This window comes from Schistocerca cancellata, chromosome 11, assembly GCF_023864275.1.
Source record: "Schistocerca cancellata isolate TAMUIC-IGC-003103 chromosome 11, iqSchCanc2.1, whole genome shotgun sequence".
NCBI classification, from domain to species: domain Eukaryota; kingdom Metazoa; phylum Arthropoda; class Insecta; order Orthoptera; family Acrididae; genus Schistocerca; species Schistocerca cancellata.
Genome location: NC_064636.1, coordinates 78,348,640 through 78,366,592, shown reverse-complemented (window position 1 = coordinate 78,366,592; position 17,953 = coordinate 78,348,640). Strand labels below are relative to the sequence as shown.

The 17,953-nt window shown below is 44.0% G+C and overlaps 1 protein-coding gene across 1 annotated transcript in view; it reads left to right on the top strand.

Annotated features, from left to right (window-relative positions):
* LOC126108225 (uncharacterized) overlaps positions 1 to 15,455 on the top strand; it is a 927,355-nt gene extending 911,900 nt beyond the window's left edge. Inside the window, exon 6 of the mRNA XM_049913457.1 lies at positions 15,237 to 15,455. Within this exon, the coding sequence (XP_049769414.1) occupies positions 15,237 to 15,455 (219 nt within the window). The remainder of the gene's footprint in view (positions 1 to 15,236) is intronic.
* The last annotated feature ends 2,498 nt before the right edge of the window (positions 15,456 to 17,953 follow it).

Genomic DNA, 17,953 nt, shown 5'->3' with positions numbered 1-17,953 from the left:
GTTAACAAATTTCTCTTCTTTAGAAATGCTTTCCTTGCCATTGGCAGTCTACATTTTATATCCTCTCTAGTTCGACGTTCATAAGTTATTTTGCTCCCCAAATAGCAAAACTCCTTAACTACTTTAAGTGTCTCATTTCCTAATCTAATTCCCTCAGCATCACCATACTTAATTCGACTACATTCCATTATCCTCGTTTTGCTTTTGTTGATGTTCATCTTATACCCTCCTTTGAAGACACTCTCCATTCCGTTCAACTGCTCTTCCAAGTCCTTTGCTGTCTCTGACAGAATTACAATGTCATCGGCGAACCTCGAAGTTTTTATTTCTTCTCCCTGGATTTTAATACCTACTCCGAAATTTTCTTCTGTTTCCTTTATTGCTTGCTCAATATACAGATTGAATAACATCGGGGATAGGTTACAACCCTGACTCACTCCCTTCCCGCGTTACCAACAATTAATTTTATATGATAATTCCACTTCAAATTGTTCCGTACGCATACTCCCAGATATTTTACAGAAGTAACTGCTACCAGTGTTATTTTCGCTATCTCATAATCATACAATAAAGAATCCTTCCTTCTACGTATTCGCAATACATTACATTTTGCAAGTGCTACTCTGAATTGAAGAGGTTGCCACAGGAGAAGAATTCGTGGCAGGCCGCAATAAACCAGTCAGAATGATGATCCCCCTCCCCCGCAAAAAAAGTTTCTACAACGAATCAAAACATAGTCGAGGCAGAGATTTAATTTATCAGTATGCGAAATAAATTTCCTGAAAGAGTGTGCGATATTTGTGGTTATTTTGCGAATAAGTCTCAATTAAAAGCCTATTTAATTGTAACATCGCTATTTATGCCCATTGCAGACGATTGTGACGTACGGCTTCTAGAGAGCGTCGAAAAATTCTCTGCCCCTTTTTTTTAGATAGGAGTGTGGCCAGTCGATAAAGATCCATCGTCGACGTCTCATTTGCGGCGAGAGTCGTAATGTGGAGCCCTTAATAGCGTTACTGCCAGGGAACAGCCATAAAATCCCGGAGAGCGAAAAAAAAAGGGGGTACGTTCCGTTCTTTCCGTGCAGTTCTCATCCCAGCGCCGTGATTCACGACGGCCGTAAATCATTCGTAGACCGAACGGTCTCTCGCTCTCGTACCGTGTGTCTGTATGCGTGTGTGTGTGTGTGTGTGTGTGTGTGTGTGTGTGTTAGTGGTCGTAGTGGGCACACATGCGCATTATTTACTTCTCTGATGTATATTTGAAGACCTACGTAATATGAGACCTCCATAAAGCGAAAATTTTTCCTGCCAGCGTCCGTCTCCATTAGAGCCGAAAAAAAAAAAAAAAAAGGAAAAGGAAGAAATTTCCACCTGCAACTGTTACCCAGAAAATATTCTCTTGCCTCGGAATGGTTGTCCCACGAGCGACCATTTCAAAAACATTCATAATGCATGAAACTTTCTAGCGGTCGACATATTCAGCAGACGTGAATACTGTGTCTGACAGTGTAAACGAGACGGTAACGTAGCGTTACGATGAATCATTTGTCGTAGCGTATCAGTGCGGACGTTGTAGCGAAACGAAATAGCCGGCCGCGGTGGCCGAGCGGTTCTAGGCGCTCCAGTCCGGAGCCGCGCTGTTGCTCCGGTCGCAGGTTCGAATCCTGCCTCGGGCATGGATGTGTGTGATGTCCTTAGGTTAGTTAGGTTTAAGTAGTTCTAAGTTCTAGGGGACTGATGACCACAGCAGTTGAGTCCCATAGTGCTCAGAGCCATTTGAACCATTTTTGAAACGAAATAGGCCGTGTATCGGATACTACAACACTGTTATGTACGCTCATGTGTAGTCAAATAAAATATGTAGATGACCAGATACCCTTTAGTATACCGTCACTAATATTTATGCTCGTAGAGTCGCGTAATATCACTCTGTATTCTTGCGTATTGCTGACGCGTAGTTGTTATAATGTGTTCCCCATTCCTACATATGAGGTGATTCAGCAGTCCCTAGATATGTGTTTTATGCATCCTGCAGCGCCTTCAGTTACCACAAGGAAGATTTTCATATTTTCTCCCTGACTGTGCGCAAACTATTAGTCCTACAGAAAAAAATGAACGCGACGTTTTTGTAGGAAATTTAATATACTTAAATTTTGTGCTGGGATACATTTTTGCTATAGGCCTTAGTTTTCAAATCATTATAGGCCTTGCGAGAAAACCGGCCGGTGTGGCCGAGCGGTTCTAGTCGCTACAGTCTGGAACTGCGCGACCGCTACGGTCGTAGGTTCGAATCCTGCCTCGGGCATGGATGTTTCTGATGTCTTTAGGTTAGTTAGGTTTAAGTAGTTCTAAGTTCTAGGGGACTGATGACCTTAGAAGTTAACTGCCATAGTGCTTAGAGCCCTTCGAGAAAAACTTGCGAAAGTGACCTTCAAACTCGTTTTTCTTGAATAACTCCAAGACCGTGGTCTTCATCGAAAATGTGTTCGGGTACAAAATAAACTACATTAAATTTTCTACAAAAAGGCCCGTTCATTTTATTGTGCAGTACTAATAGTTAGCTTGTACCGAGCAACGGAATATGAAAATCTTGCTCAAGGTTTTTGACGGTTTTCGGTCGCATAAGACCCGGTAGCGCCAGCTGAATCATTTTATATGTATATATATATATATATATATATATATATATATATATATATATATGCAGGGTGTTTCAAAAATGACCGGTATATTTGAAACGGCAATAAAAACTAAACGAGCAGCGATAGAAATACACCGTTTGTTGCAATATGCTTGGAACAACAGCACATTTTCAGGCGGACAAATTTTCGAAATTACAGTAGTTACAATTTTCAACAACAGATGGCGTTGCAAGTGATGTGAAAGATATAGAAGACAACGCAGTCTGTGGGTGCGCCATTCTGTACGTCGTTTTTCTGCTGTAAGCGTGTGCTGTCCACAACATGCAAGTGTGCTGTAGACAACATGGTTTATTCCTTAGAACAGAGGATTTTTCTGGTGTTGGAATTCCACTGCCTAGAACACAGTGTTGTTGCAACAAGACGAAGTTTTCAACGGAGGTTTAATGTAACCAAAGGACCGAAAAGCGATACAGTAAAGGATCTGTTTGAAAAATTTCAACGGACTGGGAACATGACGGACGAACGTGCCGGAAAGGTAGGGCGACCGTGTACGGCAACCGCAGAGGGCAACGCGCAGCTAGTGCAGCAGGTGATCCGACAGCGGCCTCGGGTTTCCGTTCCCCGTGTTGCAGCTGCGGTCCAAATGACGCCAACGTCCACGTATCGTCTCGTGCGCCAGAGTTTACACCTCTATCCGTACAAAATTCAAACGCGGCAACCCCTCAGCGCCGCTACCATTGCTGCACGAGAGACATTCGCTAACGATATAGTGCACAGGATTGATGACGGCGATATGCATGTGGGCAGCATTTGGTTTACTGACGAAGCTTATTTTTACCTGGACGGCTTCGTCAATAAACAGAACTGGCGCATATGGGGAACCGAAAAGCCCCATGTTGCAGTCCCATCGTCCCTGCATCCTCAAAAAGAACTGGTCTGGGCCGCCATTTCTTCCAAAGGAATCATTGGCCCATTTTTCAGATCCGAAACGATTACTGCATCACGCTATCTGGACATTCTTCGTGAATTTGTGGCGGTACAAACTGCCTTAGACGACACTGCGAACACCTCGTGGTTTATGCAAGATGGTGCCCGGCCACATCGCACGGCCGACGTCTTTAATTTCCTGAATGAATATTTCGACGATCGTGTGATTGCTTTGGGCTATCCGAAACATACAGGAGGCGGCGTGGATTGCCCTCCCTATTCGCCAGACATGAACCCCTGTGACTTCTTTCTGTGGGGACACTTGAAAGACCAGGTGTACCGCCAGAATCCAGAAACAATTGAACAGCTGAAGCAGTACATCTCATCTGCATGTGAAGCCATTCCGCCAGACACGTTGTCAAAGGTTTCGGGTAATTTCATTCAGAGACTACGCCATATTATTGCTACGCATGGTGGATATGTGGAAAATATCGTACTATAGAGTTTCCCAGAACGCAGCGCCATCTGTTGTTGAAAATTGTAACTACTGTAATTTCGAAAGTTTGTCTGCCTGAAAATGTACTGTTGTCCCAAGCATATTGCAACAAACGGTGTATTTCTATCGCTGCTCGTTTAGTGTTTATTGCCGTTTCAAATATACCGGTCATTTTTGAAAAACCCTGTATATATATATATATATATATATATATATATATATATATATATATATATATATATATATATATATAATTGTGGCTAATGCATGACTTGCTTACACAGTGATCAAGTCTTGTACAGTACAAAAGTTTTTGATTACAAAAGATCAAATATTTTGTAAAGTAATGTTTATAAAGCTACGGAATAAAGCACATTGCATAAACATTTCACGCCTCTTTGAACAATGCTCGAAAACATTTACAGGAAATAATGTGCCAAACAACAGCAGACAGCACAGTCTATATAATCCTCTAGAGAAATTTCCTCTTTTACTCTTCGAAATTCTAAGATTCGGAGTTAAACATTGAACATTAAGTTCTCAATTGGCACCTCACTTACTGTACATGATTTCGATCACCATTGAAAGGTGCTTAAAATGTCTCTGTAATTTATTTTATTTCGTACTTTTAGACGAATGATTTCACAAATATTCGTTTTCCCCAGTTCCTTTTTAAATTATCAGGTTTTGCTCATTCATAGTCATTTAGCACACCAATGTAACTTTTTATGTGCAAAATAGCTAGCCCTTGAAGAGCTGAATTTTTGACACTCCTTTTTTCAATATTTGTTGACTTTGTGTCCATACAGCCATCTTAAAAGTGGAATGTCTGTTACGACGATACGGACGTACGGCGTTACGGTACCGCATAACTTTCACGATATTGGGACAGTTAGTTTTTTAGCATCATGTTTCACTTTTATTTCTTTATTTATGTAGCGAAGCGTTCAGAGGGCTATAAGTTCTATTGCCAAGTGACAGGTCGTTTCTTCGGAGTCTGTTTAGCTTCTCAGTGGGTTTTGTGGTTCGGGTGTGCATGCCGTCAGTACGTTACTTCAGTTCGTATTTTAATGATCTCTTTTGGCTTTCAACCGTTTCGTTATTGCATTATACATTCTCATCATTAATATTTATGTTGCTTTTGACCAGCTGACACGAGATTGTTTGCACCCTGCCTTATTAATGGTCTCTCTGATTGTTCCCTAGATATTGACTACTTTAACATACAATCCATATGCCTGTTTGCGTTTTGTATGTGCTCGTTCTTGCCTCATCTCCCATATCTGTGCGGCGTTTCTACGATTTGACAAACACTTGGTCCACATCCTGCCTCAGTCCTTTTTTCTTACTATCATATTTCTTACTATCATATTTTCTCACTACTTTAACGTATCAGTTTTATTCACAGACTGTTGTATTCTATACCATTACAGTTTATACCGATCGAATAGGTTTTTTTTTTTTTGTTACAATAATTCTCGTATTACGTTGTACAGTCATAGCTACTGTAAGGGGTGACTGACTTTTAGACTTCACTTCCTCAAAGCTTCTACGCCCGCACACGCAGCTTCAGACATTGGTTTATTAATGACTTGTGGTTTTATATTCTCTCGTGTCTTATACATTTTGTTACAGTTTTGAAATTTGTTTTTATGGTCGATATGACGTAGCCGACCGCTGTGGCCGAGCGGTTCTAGGTGCTTCAGTCCGGAACCACGCGGCTGCTACGGCCATAGGTTCGAATCCTGCCTCGGGCATGGATGTGTGTGATGTCCTTAGGTTACTTAGGTTTACGTAGTTCCTAGTCTAGGGGACTGATGACCTCAGATGTTAAGTCCAATAGTGCTTAGAGTCATCTGAACGATTTTCTTATATGACTTACGTGTAATAGGACGTATGAGTCATTTCTACGTACTAAAAAAAAATTACTCTCTCGATCATACACTCTTAGTTTGACCTAAATGCATGGCTCATTTCTGGTTTTCTAGTCTTTTGACGTTGATTGCATTCCTTAACAATTCATATACACTGTCTAGGTTAGGCTGCAATATTCCTTTTATCTTCTTTTATGCTTTCATTGTTTGGCTTCCTCGTTTTTCAATATTTATATATAGAGACAGATTCCCTGTTTTCAGAAAGTTTCGTTACAGTGCGTAATACCATTGTGTGCATTTTTCGGTGAGGGCCTTTCTGGTTACTACAATATGAGAAGTTTTACTTTGTTTCTTAATATTGTGTTAGCACTGTATTTTAAGCATTTAATGGGTACATGACAATTATGTCACCAATGTTGTATATCGTGCATTTTATTTTACCGCCTTGATGTCTTTGATCTCTCTTCTTATACTTTTTACTGATGGGTATGTGTGGTTAATTTATTTTTTTAAGTAATGACAACTGATCTTACGTATCAGGTTTGTTGTCTGATGTAAGCTCGATTTTGTCTAGTTATAGTGGTGTCTGAAGATAGTGCCAATGGAATATTGAAACTAGTAGTAAAAAAATAATTATTAAAAGTACGATTGTCGATGTTTATTTTCAAGAACAACAAAGCACCCAGTCCCCGAGTGGAGAAAATCTCCGGCACAGCCGGAATCGAACCCGGACCCCGTCAGTTAGCGATGCAGTGTGCAGACCACGCATCTACCGAGGCAGGCGTCTTGACACTTAATTCACAGAGATAGCAGCAGCTGTTCGTGAAATATTTCAGTGTTCCCTCAAATCACTGAATAAGTGTTTCTTAATTAAAGCGATTACTTTCAAGCAATTAAATACTTTTTACAAACCTACACTGCATGATAGTCTGTTTGATGCCCCATCTGTTAATTTGCCACTCTTACTTTGGCTACGAAAAGTCGGACAAATAAATCATTGTGTAATGTAGTACAACAATTAACTACAAAAACTACGTGTTTATGAAAAGTATTACCTTTCGATATTTCATACCTCGGTGGAAAGGTCAGAGAACGGAAATATTATTCTTAAAAACCAGGTCCGCCAAGATTGCTTCTTAATCTTTTTATTGTGTACTCGTTTCTAAAAATCTATGTTGTTATCGTCGGATCTTGTAACACATTAGCAGAAGTTCATATTTACAAACTTGCAAGCCACATGGAGACCGGTAATCGATAAGATTTATGAGCTACCTTGACGAACCTGGTTTTTAAGACCTATACAACAATTCAGATCGCCCCCATCAATGCACATAATGTCAGACATATATAGCATTTTAAGAAGTTATTGCCTTTCGATCATTCGTATAGCAGCGAAAAGCTTAGAGGACGGAGTAAACGCAGTGCATTTTATGTTATGCCAAAACTATTGAGCTGGGACAAAACTGTAGTATTAAATACGTAAATTGAGTCTCAAATCAAACTTTAGAACGAGTTTGCTCGCGTGGTCATTCTCCACAGTAAGCACATAAATATTTGTTTTGTAAATAAAAGACGCCTTCTCTTGCTGCGTTGTATTTTATTTCCCCAGACGCGTTTCACTAATATTGACAAAACACTAATATAGACGTACCTACTTTGACTTGAAGGTAAATCTCATCCTGTTTGGTTTGTTTACGTTCACTTACATGTTGCCAACGTAACCAAGTATATGCTAAAAACTAACGTCTATTCATTTCTGTTATGTTTATATGAACACGTGTATGTGTCTGTGTCTGTACGTATTTATGTGACCGAGAGAGAGAGAGAGAGAGAGAGAGAGAGAGAGAGAGAGAGAGAGAGAGGAAGTATACATTCATGGATTTTTTTTCATTTTATTTGAGTATTGGTTTAAATGTTTTGTGGAGAGGTTCATGGACAAGTGAGTGGAAAGGAGTTGGGAAGTATTCTTATTACACTCCTGGAAATTGAAATAAGAACACCGTGAATTCATTGTCCCAGGAAGGGGAAACTTTATTGACACATTCCTGGGGTCAGATACATCACATGATCACACTGACAGAACCACAGGCACATAGACACAGGCAACAGAGCATGCACAATGTCGGCACTAGTACAGTGTATATCCACCTTTCGCAGCAATGCAGGCTGCTATTCTCCCATGGAGACGATCATAGAGATGCTGGATGTAGTCCTGTGGAACGGCTTGCCATGCCATTTCCACCTGGCGCCTCAGTTGGACCAGCGTTCGTGCTGGACGTGCAGACCGCGTGAGACGACGCTTCATCCAGTCACAAACATGCTCAATGGGGGACAGATCCGGAGATCTTGCTGGCCAGGGTAGTTGACTTACACTTTCTAGAGCACGTTGGGTGGCACGGGATACATGCGGACGTGCATTGTCCTGTTGGAACAGCAAGTTCCCTTGCCGGTCTAGGAATGGTAGAACGATGGGTTAGATGACGGTTTGGATGTACCGTGCACTATTCAGTGTCCCCTCGACGATCACCAGTGGTGTACGGCCAGTGTAGGAGATCGCTCCCCACACCATGATGCCGGGTGTTGGCCCTGTGTGCCTCGGTCGTATGCAGTCCTGATTGTGGCGCTCACCTGCACGGCGCCAAACACGCATACGACCATCATTGGCACCAAGGCAGAAGCGACTCTCATCGCTGAAGACGACACGTCTCCATTCGTCCCTGCATTCACGCCTGTCGCGACACCACTGGAGGCGGGCTGCACGATGTTGGGGCGTGAGCGGAAGACGGCCTAACGGTGTGCGGGACCGTAGCCCAGCTTCATGGAGACGGTTGCGAATGGTCCTCGCCGATACCCCAGGAGCAACAGTGTCCCTAATTTGCTGGGAAGTGGCGGTGCGGTCCCCTACGGCACTGCGTAGGATCCTACGGTCTTGGCGTGCATCCGTGCGTCGCTGCGGTCCGGTCCCAGGTCGACGGGCACGTGCACCTTCCGCCGACCACTGGCGACAACATCGATGTACTGTGGAGACCTCACGCCCCACGTGTTGAGCAATTCGGCGGTACGTCCACCCGGCCTCCCGCATGCCCACTATACGCCCTCGCTCAAAGTCCGTCAACTGCACATACGGTTCACGTCCACGCTGTCGCGGCATGCTACCAGTGTTAAAGACTGCGATGGAGCTCCGTATGCCACGGCAAACTGGCTGACACTGACGGCGGCGGTGCACAAATGCTGCGCAGCTAGCGCCATTCGACGGCCAACACCGCGGTTCCTGGTGTGTCCGCTGTGCCGTGCGTGTGATCATTGCTTGTACAGCCCTCTCGCAGTGTCCGGAGCAAGTATGGTGGGTCTGACACACCGGTGTCAATGTGTTCTTTTTTCCATTTCCAGGAGTGTATTATTATTATTATGATAATAGTCTATTATTTTACCTGTTAGTGTAAACAATAAATTATTTGGTAGATGTACTTACTCATTCAACAGGATTGTCTTTCCTGCTTTTGTTTTCTGTATGCGGTAATTTTCTTCTTTAAAAACACGTTCACCTCACACATAGAATAGTGTCAACGTCGAGTTTGGATTTTCGCAACACGAAGATAGTATTTCAAACTTGAAATGTTGTAATGGAGTCTTTTAAGGTTATCGACAACAATCAGTGTGTTACTTGGGCTATTGAAAACAGGAATGCTAAATTGTATTCATATGGAATATGATCATTGCGCAGAGGTTGAGATACTACATTAAAGTTACCAACATCTGTTTGATATTTGAGCTAAATTCGACCAGTTATCGGTGACTTTCATAAATAAGTCCATATGCAAAATACAGGGTGATTCAAAACGAAAGAAGACATTTGAGTTGTTTATTACAGACAAACTATAAAAGATAGAGAAACATTCGGCATGTCACTGGACAGAAGAAGGTTCCAAGTTTTGATATACAGGGAGACAATTACTACATCAAACCAGTGTCTGGACTGAAGACCACAACATGAAAAAAACGTAAATTAGTTACAAACTACGGGGTGCACATAGTTTATTCAAAAAGTCACTACATATATTCGGATTTAACGTTGTGACACGTTCGATATGCCTGCCATCATTGGCGATGATGTGGCGCAGATGAATAGCGAAATTCTGCATGATACGCTCAAGTGTCGGAACATCGATGCTGTCGTTGACCTCCTGAATAGCTGTTTCCAGCTCGGGAATGGTTTTGGGGTTACTGCTGTGCACCGTATCTGTAATATAGCTTCACAAAAAGGAACCGCGTGTGTTCAGATCGGGAAAATACGGCGGCCAAGCGAGGCCTATGCCAGCGGCCTCTGGGTACCCCAGATCCAGAATGCGGTCGCCAAAGTGCTCCTTCAGGATGTCAGACACTCTGCTGCTTCGGTTGGGTGGAGATCCGTCTTGCACGAACCACGTCTTGTCGAAATCAGGGTCACTTTGGATAATAGGAATGAAATCACCCTCCAAAGCCTCCATATATCGTTCAGTAATCACCGTACCATCGAAGAATATCGCACCTATTACTCTGTGACTGGACGTTGCACACCACACAGTCACCTGTTGAGGGTGAAGAGACTTCTCGATCGTGAAATGAGGATTGTCTGTCACCCAGATGCTCCGATTTTGCTTATTGACGAACCCATCCAAATGAAAGTGGGCTTCGTCGCTAAACCGAACCATCATGCGCGTAATAATTCCCACCATGCCCCGCGGCCAGCCGTCCGACCACAAACCGTTCAGAAGTTATCACGATTTTATTTCTTATAGTTCACCTTGTACATGTAGATGTAGAGGCGAGGAAGCAAAATGAACATGTGCATTAGGTCCACATGGAGAACATTTATTATGACTTTATGTATTCATGACCTCCACTCACCTAAATTGTAAACTTTCATTAATAACTCGAACAATGAAGGATTTTCGGACATATCTTTATATGAACTTTTTTTGCGACCGCACCGCAAAACAGTGCGATTAGTAGACGAAAGGACATGCCTCTCCAATGGGAACCGAAAACATTTGATCCAGGAAAACACGTCAGATATATTCATACGACACTGGTGACGGCATGTGTGTCACATGACAGGAATATGTTGTCGACCCACCAAACTTGCACACTTGGCGAATGGGTAAAAAGATTCTTCTACCTTGCCCGATTTAGGTTTTCTTGTGGATGTGATAATCACTCCCAAAAAAGTGATGAAAACATAAGAGTTTGTCACACAAACTGCAACAAATGAATGCAACAGTTTCACAGTCCCACAGTTTTCCCTGTGCTCTGTCAAAACATATGTTTTTTACGTTTTCATATGTTTCCGTGTGTAGACCGTCAATTCCTGCATATGTCCAAGCAAATCTGAACATGTCCTGGAATTTTGGAGAGCGAAATTGATTGTGTGTGAGTGCCTGAACTTTGATAATTGTCTGAAAATAAAAAATTAAACTTTTCACTCGACAGAACACTTGAACCAAGGACCTTTCGTTCCGCAGCTGCTCACACAAACCACGGGACCACGGCGCTCGTATGCTCACAGGTTCCTTGATGTTGCATACGTTGCGCATGGACTACTCAGTTTGTATATATTGGTTATTTTTTTCATAGTTCGACACAACTTCTTCCTGTTTTCTCGATTGATCTGTGTTCAGTTTTTCAAGGCCTATCCACTGTGCCAACTTATAACTAAATCTGAGGGGGGTGCGATGGGGAGGTTCCCTTGTTAGTATATACCGACATCAGTATGTTAATTGTTTCTTTCTCTATGTCTGTTTTTCCACAAACACATAATTTACCATTAAGTGTACCATGCCGGTCAGTGTAGATTGATCACTTTGCATCCATGTGTCGACACTTGAACACGTCACCCGCTGCCCAGGGGAAGATAAACATTAATGGCTTGCTCTTGCCACACGTACTTGGAGACCCTACCCACCCTAAAAACACGCAACTCCTAGTAGCTATAATTATTAGTCTGCAAATAAAGTAAATACTGAAGTAATGGTGTTGAAAATATCTGCACTACTACCCATTACGCCGTATATGTGTAGTCTTTACACGTAGACACACACATTATATACAGGGTTAGTCACCTAACGTTACGCTGGATATATTTCGTAAACCACATCAAATACTGACGAATCGATTCCACAGACCGAACGTGAGGAGAGGGGCTAGTGTAATTGGTTAATACAAACCATAAAAAAAAATGCACGGAAGTATGTTTTTAACACAAACCTACGTTTTTTTAAATGGGACCCCGTTAGTTTTGTTAGCACATCTGAACATTTAAACAAATACGTAATCAATGCCGTTTGTTGCATTGTAAAATGTTAATTACATCCGGAGATATTGTAACCTAAAGTTCACGCTTCAGTACCACTACTCCGCTGTTCGATCGTGTGTATCGGAGAGCACCGAATTACGTAGGGATCCAAAGGGAACGGTGGTGGACCTTAGGTACAGAAGAGACTGGACCAGCACATTACGTCCACATGCTAACACCTTTTTATTGGTCTTTTTCACTGACGCACCTGTACATTGCCTCGAGAGGTGAGGTGCACGTACACACGTGGTTTCCGCTTTCAATTACAGAATAGAATAGAGTGTGTCCCGACATGTCAGGCCAATAGATGTTCAATGTGGCGGCCATCATTTGCTGCACACAATTGCAATCTCTGGCGTAATGAATGTCGTACACGTCGCAGTACATCTGGTGTAATGTCGCCGCAGGCTGCCACAATACGTTGTTTCATATCCTCTGGGGTTGTAGGCACATCACGGTACACATTCTCCTTTAACGTACCCCACAGACAGAAGTCCAGAGGAGTAAGATCAGGAGAACGGGCTGGCCAATTTATGCGTCCTCCACGTCCTATGAAACGCCCGTCGAACATCCTGTCAAGGGTCAGCCTAGTGTTAATTGCGGAATGTGCAGGTGCACCATCATGCTGATACCACATACGTCGACGCGTTTCCAGTGGGACATTTTCGAGCAACGTTGGCAGATCATTCTGTAGAAACGCGATGTATGTTGCAGCTGTTTGGGCCCCTGCAATGAAGTGAGGACCAATGAGGTGGTCGCCAATGATTCCGCACCATACATTTATAGTCCACGGTCGCTGTCGCTCTACCTGTCTGAGCCAGCGAGGATTGTCCACGGACCAGTAATGCATGTTCCGTAGATTCACTGCCCCGTGGCTTGTGAAACACGCTTCATCTGTAAACAGGTAGAACTGCAACGCATTCTCTGTTAATGCCCATTGACAGAATTGCAAAAAAAATGGTTCAAATGGCTCTGAGCACTATGGGACTTAACATCTATGGTCATCAGTCCCCTAGAACTTAGAACTACTTAAACCTAACTAACCTAAGGACAGCACACAACACCCAGCCATCACGAGGCAGAGAAAATCCCTGACCCCGCCGGGAGTCGAACCCGGGAACCCGGGCGTGGGAAGCGAGAACGCTACCGCACGACCACGAGATGCGGGCGAGAGAATTGCACTCGATGATTAAAGTCATCACCGTGTAATTGCTGATGTAGCGCCACATGAAACGGGTGAAAGCGGTGACGACGCCAGTGTTTGCTACAAAACGCAACTGAACGTTGGAGGTTTTAAGCTTCAACTTTAGGTTACGATATGTCCGGATGTAATTAACATTTTACAATGCAATAAACGGCACTGATTACGTATTTGTTTATATGTTCAGATGTGCTAACAAAACTAACGGGGTCCCATTTAAAAAAAACGTAGGTTTGTGTTAAAAAACATACTTCCGTGCATTTTTGTATGGTTTGTATTAAACAACTACACTAGCCCCTCTCCTCACGTTCGGTCTGTGGAATCGGTTCGTTAGTATTTGATGTGGTTTACGAAATATATCCAGCGGTAACGTTAGGTGACTCACCCTATATATATATATATATATATATATATATATATATATATATATATATAGTTTGTGTGTGTGTGTGTGTGTGTGTGTGTGTAAAGACCATATTTCTGACATCAATAAAGTGCGTCCTGGCGATGTCTGCAGTCCATAATGTAATTTAATGTTACGACTCTGTTTCTCTCATTTAATAACCTACAACTAATTATTTATTTGTTTCTTGTTTATTTATTTATCCGATATGATTAGGGCCATAAGGTCCTCCCTTACATCAGTACCTTTTTTACATCATAGTTACTTGAGAACTAACATTTGCAAAAACAGACATAATGTCTTATGGGATAACAGCAATCAGTGTTTTTATAATGTTGCTTAAAATCCGTCTTGATTGCAAAAAAAATTTTTTTTTATTCATATGACCGGTTTCGGTTCATTCAGAACCATCTTCAGATCTGATATTTTCGTTACAGGAGTAACCCGTCCAAATCCAGTAACTTTCACACATGATGTGACGTAGCATGTGAAAGTTACTGGATTTGGACGGGTTACTCCTGTAACGAAAATATCAGATCTGAAGATGGTTCTGAATGAACCGAAACCGGTCATATGAATAATAAAAAAAAAATTTTTTTTGCAATCAAGACGGATTTTAAGCAACATGAGAAATAACAGTTTTCACTTGACAAATAGTATTAATGTGATTTTATCGTCTGTAGTGATGACAGTATAACGAGGGCTATTCAGAAAGTAACAGACGTTCTGAAATACACTGAAGCACCAAAGAACTGGCATAGGCACGCGTATCCAAATACCGAGATATGTAAACAGGCGGAATACGGCGCTGCGGTCGGCAACACCTATATAAGGCAACAAGTGTCTGGGCCAGTTGTCAGATCGGTTACTGCTGCTACAACGACAAGTTATCATGATTTGAGTCAGTCTGAACGTGGTATTATAGACGGCGCACGAGCGATGGGGCACAGCGTCTCCGAGGTAGCGATCTGTGAAGTTTGGAAGGTAGGAGACGAGGTACAGCCGGAAGCAAAGCTGTGAGGACGGGCCTTAAGTCGTGCTTGGGTAGCTCAGCTGGTAGAGCACTTGCCCGCGAAAGGCAAAGGTCCCGAGTTCGAGTCTCGGTCCGGCACACAGTTTTAATCTGGCAGGAAGTTTCATATCAGCGCACACTCCGCTACTGCAGAGTGAAAGTCTCACTCTGGAGATGTGTGCTACTTTCAAAATATCCCTTCTAATGCTATGAACTAATGTAGTTATTGCCGGCAACAATAGTAATAATAGGAGTAATAATGATGATAAGAGTAATAACGACAGACAGTAGTAATGACTGGCAGCAGAGAGAGAGAGGTGTGACGCTGTGTGTTGTGTGTGTCCGCAGGGCCGTTCGCTGTCGCTGAGCCACATCGAGCAGGCCGGGGTGGAGCAGGAGCGGCCCGCCGCCCACGCAGCCAGCAGCAGCGCGGGGCTCACGCCGGCCGCGCGCGCCGTCCAGCCAGGTCAGCAACCACTGTGCGCGCCGCAACGGCTCTCACTCGGCCCGCTCTGCTGCGGCGCTAGACTGCACACACTACGCCTCCGTGGCATTATTCTCCACTGAATGGACACGTAACTGTATCCAACTTTGAAAAGACCCAATATATACATCATTGGGGGAAACTGGCAACAAAACGACTATTCACGTTGGTGTGTTGAATATACACTCCTGGAAATTGAAATAAGAACACCGTGAATTCATTGTCCCAGGAAAGGGAAACTTTATTGACACATCCCTGGGGTCAGATACATCACATGATCACACTGACAGAACCACAGGCACATAGACACAGGCAACAGAGCATGCACAATGTCGGCACTAGTACAGTGTATATCCACCTTTCGCAGCAATGCAGGCTGCTATTCTCCCATGGAGACGATCGTAGAGATGCTGGATGTAGTCCTGTGGAACGGCTTGCCATGCCATTTCCACCTGGCGCCTCAGTTGGACCAGCGTTCGTGCTGGACGTGCAGACCGCGTGAGACGACGCTTCATCCAGTCCCAAACATGCTCAATGGGGGACAGATCCGGAGATCTTGCTGGCCAGGGTAGTTGACTTACACCTTCTAGAGCACGTTGGGTGGCACGGGATACATGCGGACGTGCATTGTCCTGCTGGAACAGCAAGTTCCCTTGCCGGTCTAGGAATGGTAGAACGATGGGTTCGATGACGGTTTGGATGTACCGTGCACTATTCAGTGTCCCCTCGACGATCACCAGTGGTGTACGGCCAGTGTAGGAGATCGCTCCCCACACCATGATGCCGGGTGTTGGCCCTGTGTGCCTCGGTCGTATGCAGTCCTGATTGTGGCGCTCACCTGCACGGCGCCAAACACGCATACGACCATCATTGGCACCAAGGCAGAAGCGACTCTCATCGCTGAAGACGACACGTCTCCATTCGTCCCTCCATTCACGCCTGTCGCGACACCACTGGAGGCGGGCTGCACGATGTTGGGGCGTGAGCGGAAGACGGCCTAACGGTGTGCGGGACCGTAGCCCAGCTTCATGGAGACGGTTGCGAATGGTCCTCGCCGATACCCCAGGAGCAACAGTGTCCCTAATTTGCTGGGAAGTGGCGGTGCGGTCCCCTACGGCACTGCGTAGGATCCTACGGTCTCGGCGTGCATCCGTGCGTCGCTGCGGTCCGGTCCCAGGTCGACGGGCACGTGCACCTTCCGCCGACCACTGGCGACAACATCGATGTACCGTTGAGACCTCACGCCCCACGTGTTGAGCAATTCGGCGGTACGTCCACCCGGCCTCCCGCATGCCCCCTATACGCCCTCGCTCAAAGTCAGTCAACTGCACATACGGTTCACGTCCACGCTGTCGCGGCATGCTACCAGTGTTAAAGACTGCGATGGAGCTCCGTATGTCACGGCAAACTGGCTGACACTGACGGCGGCGGTGCACAAATGCTGCGCAGCTAGCGCCATTCGACGGCCAACACCGCGGTTCCTGGTGTGTCCGCTGTGCCGTGCGTGTGATCATTGCTTGTACAGCCCTCTCGCAGTGTCCGGAGCAAGTATGGTGGGTCTGACACATCGGTGTCAATGTGTTCTTTTTTCCATTTCCAGGAGTGTACATCATTGGCGGAACTGGCAACAAAACGACTATTCACGTTGGTGTGTAGAATATATGAGACTGGCGATATACCATCTGACTTTCGGAAAAGCATCATCCACACAATTCCAAAGACGGCAAGAGCTGACAAGTGCGAGAACTATCGCACAATCAGCTTAACAGCTCATGCGTCGCATCTGCTTACAAGAATAACATACAGAAGAATGGAAAAGAAAGTTGAGAATGCGCTAGGTGACGATCAGTTTGACTTTAGGAAAAGTAAAGGGACGACAGAGGCAATTCTGACGTTACGGCTAATAATGGAAGCAAGGCTAAAGAAAAATCAAGACACTTTCATAGGATTTGTCGACCTGGAAAAAGCGTTCGACAATATAAAACGGTGCAAGCTGTTCGAGATTCTGAAATAAGTAGGGGTAAGCTATAGGGAGAGACGGGTGATATACAATATGTACAACAACCAAGAGGGAATAATAAGAGTGGACGATCAAGAAGGAATGCTCGTATTAAGAAGGGTGTAAGACAAGGCCGTAGCCTTTCGCCCCTACTCTTCAATCTGTACATCGAGGAAGCAATGATGGAAATAAAAGAAAGGGTCAGGAGTGGAATTAAAATACAAGGTGAAAGGATATCAATGATACGATTCGCCGATGACATTGCCATCCTGAGTGAAAGTGAAGAAGAATTAAATGATCTGCTGACCGGAATGAACAGTCTAATGAGTACACAGTATGGTTTGAGAGTAAATCGGAGAAAGACGAAGGTATTGAGAAGTAGTAGAAATGAGAACAGCGAGAAACTTAACATCAGGATTGATGGTCAAGAAGTCAATGAAATTAAGGAATTCTGCTACCTAGGCAGTAAAATAACCAATGACGGACGGAGCAAGGAGGACATCAAAAGCAGACTCGCTATGGCAAAAAAGGCATTTCTGGCCAAGAGAAGTCTACTAATATCAAATACCGGCCTTAATTTGA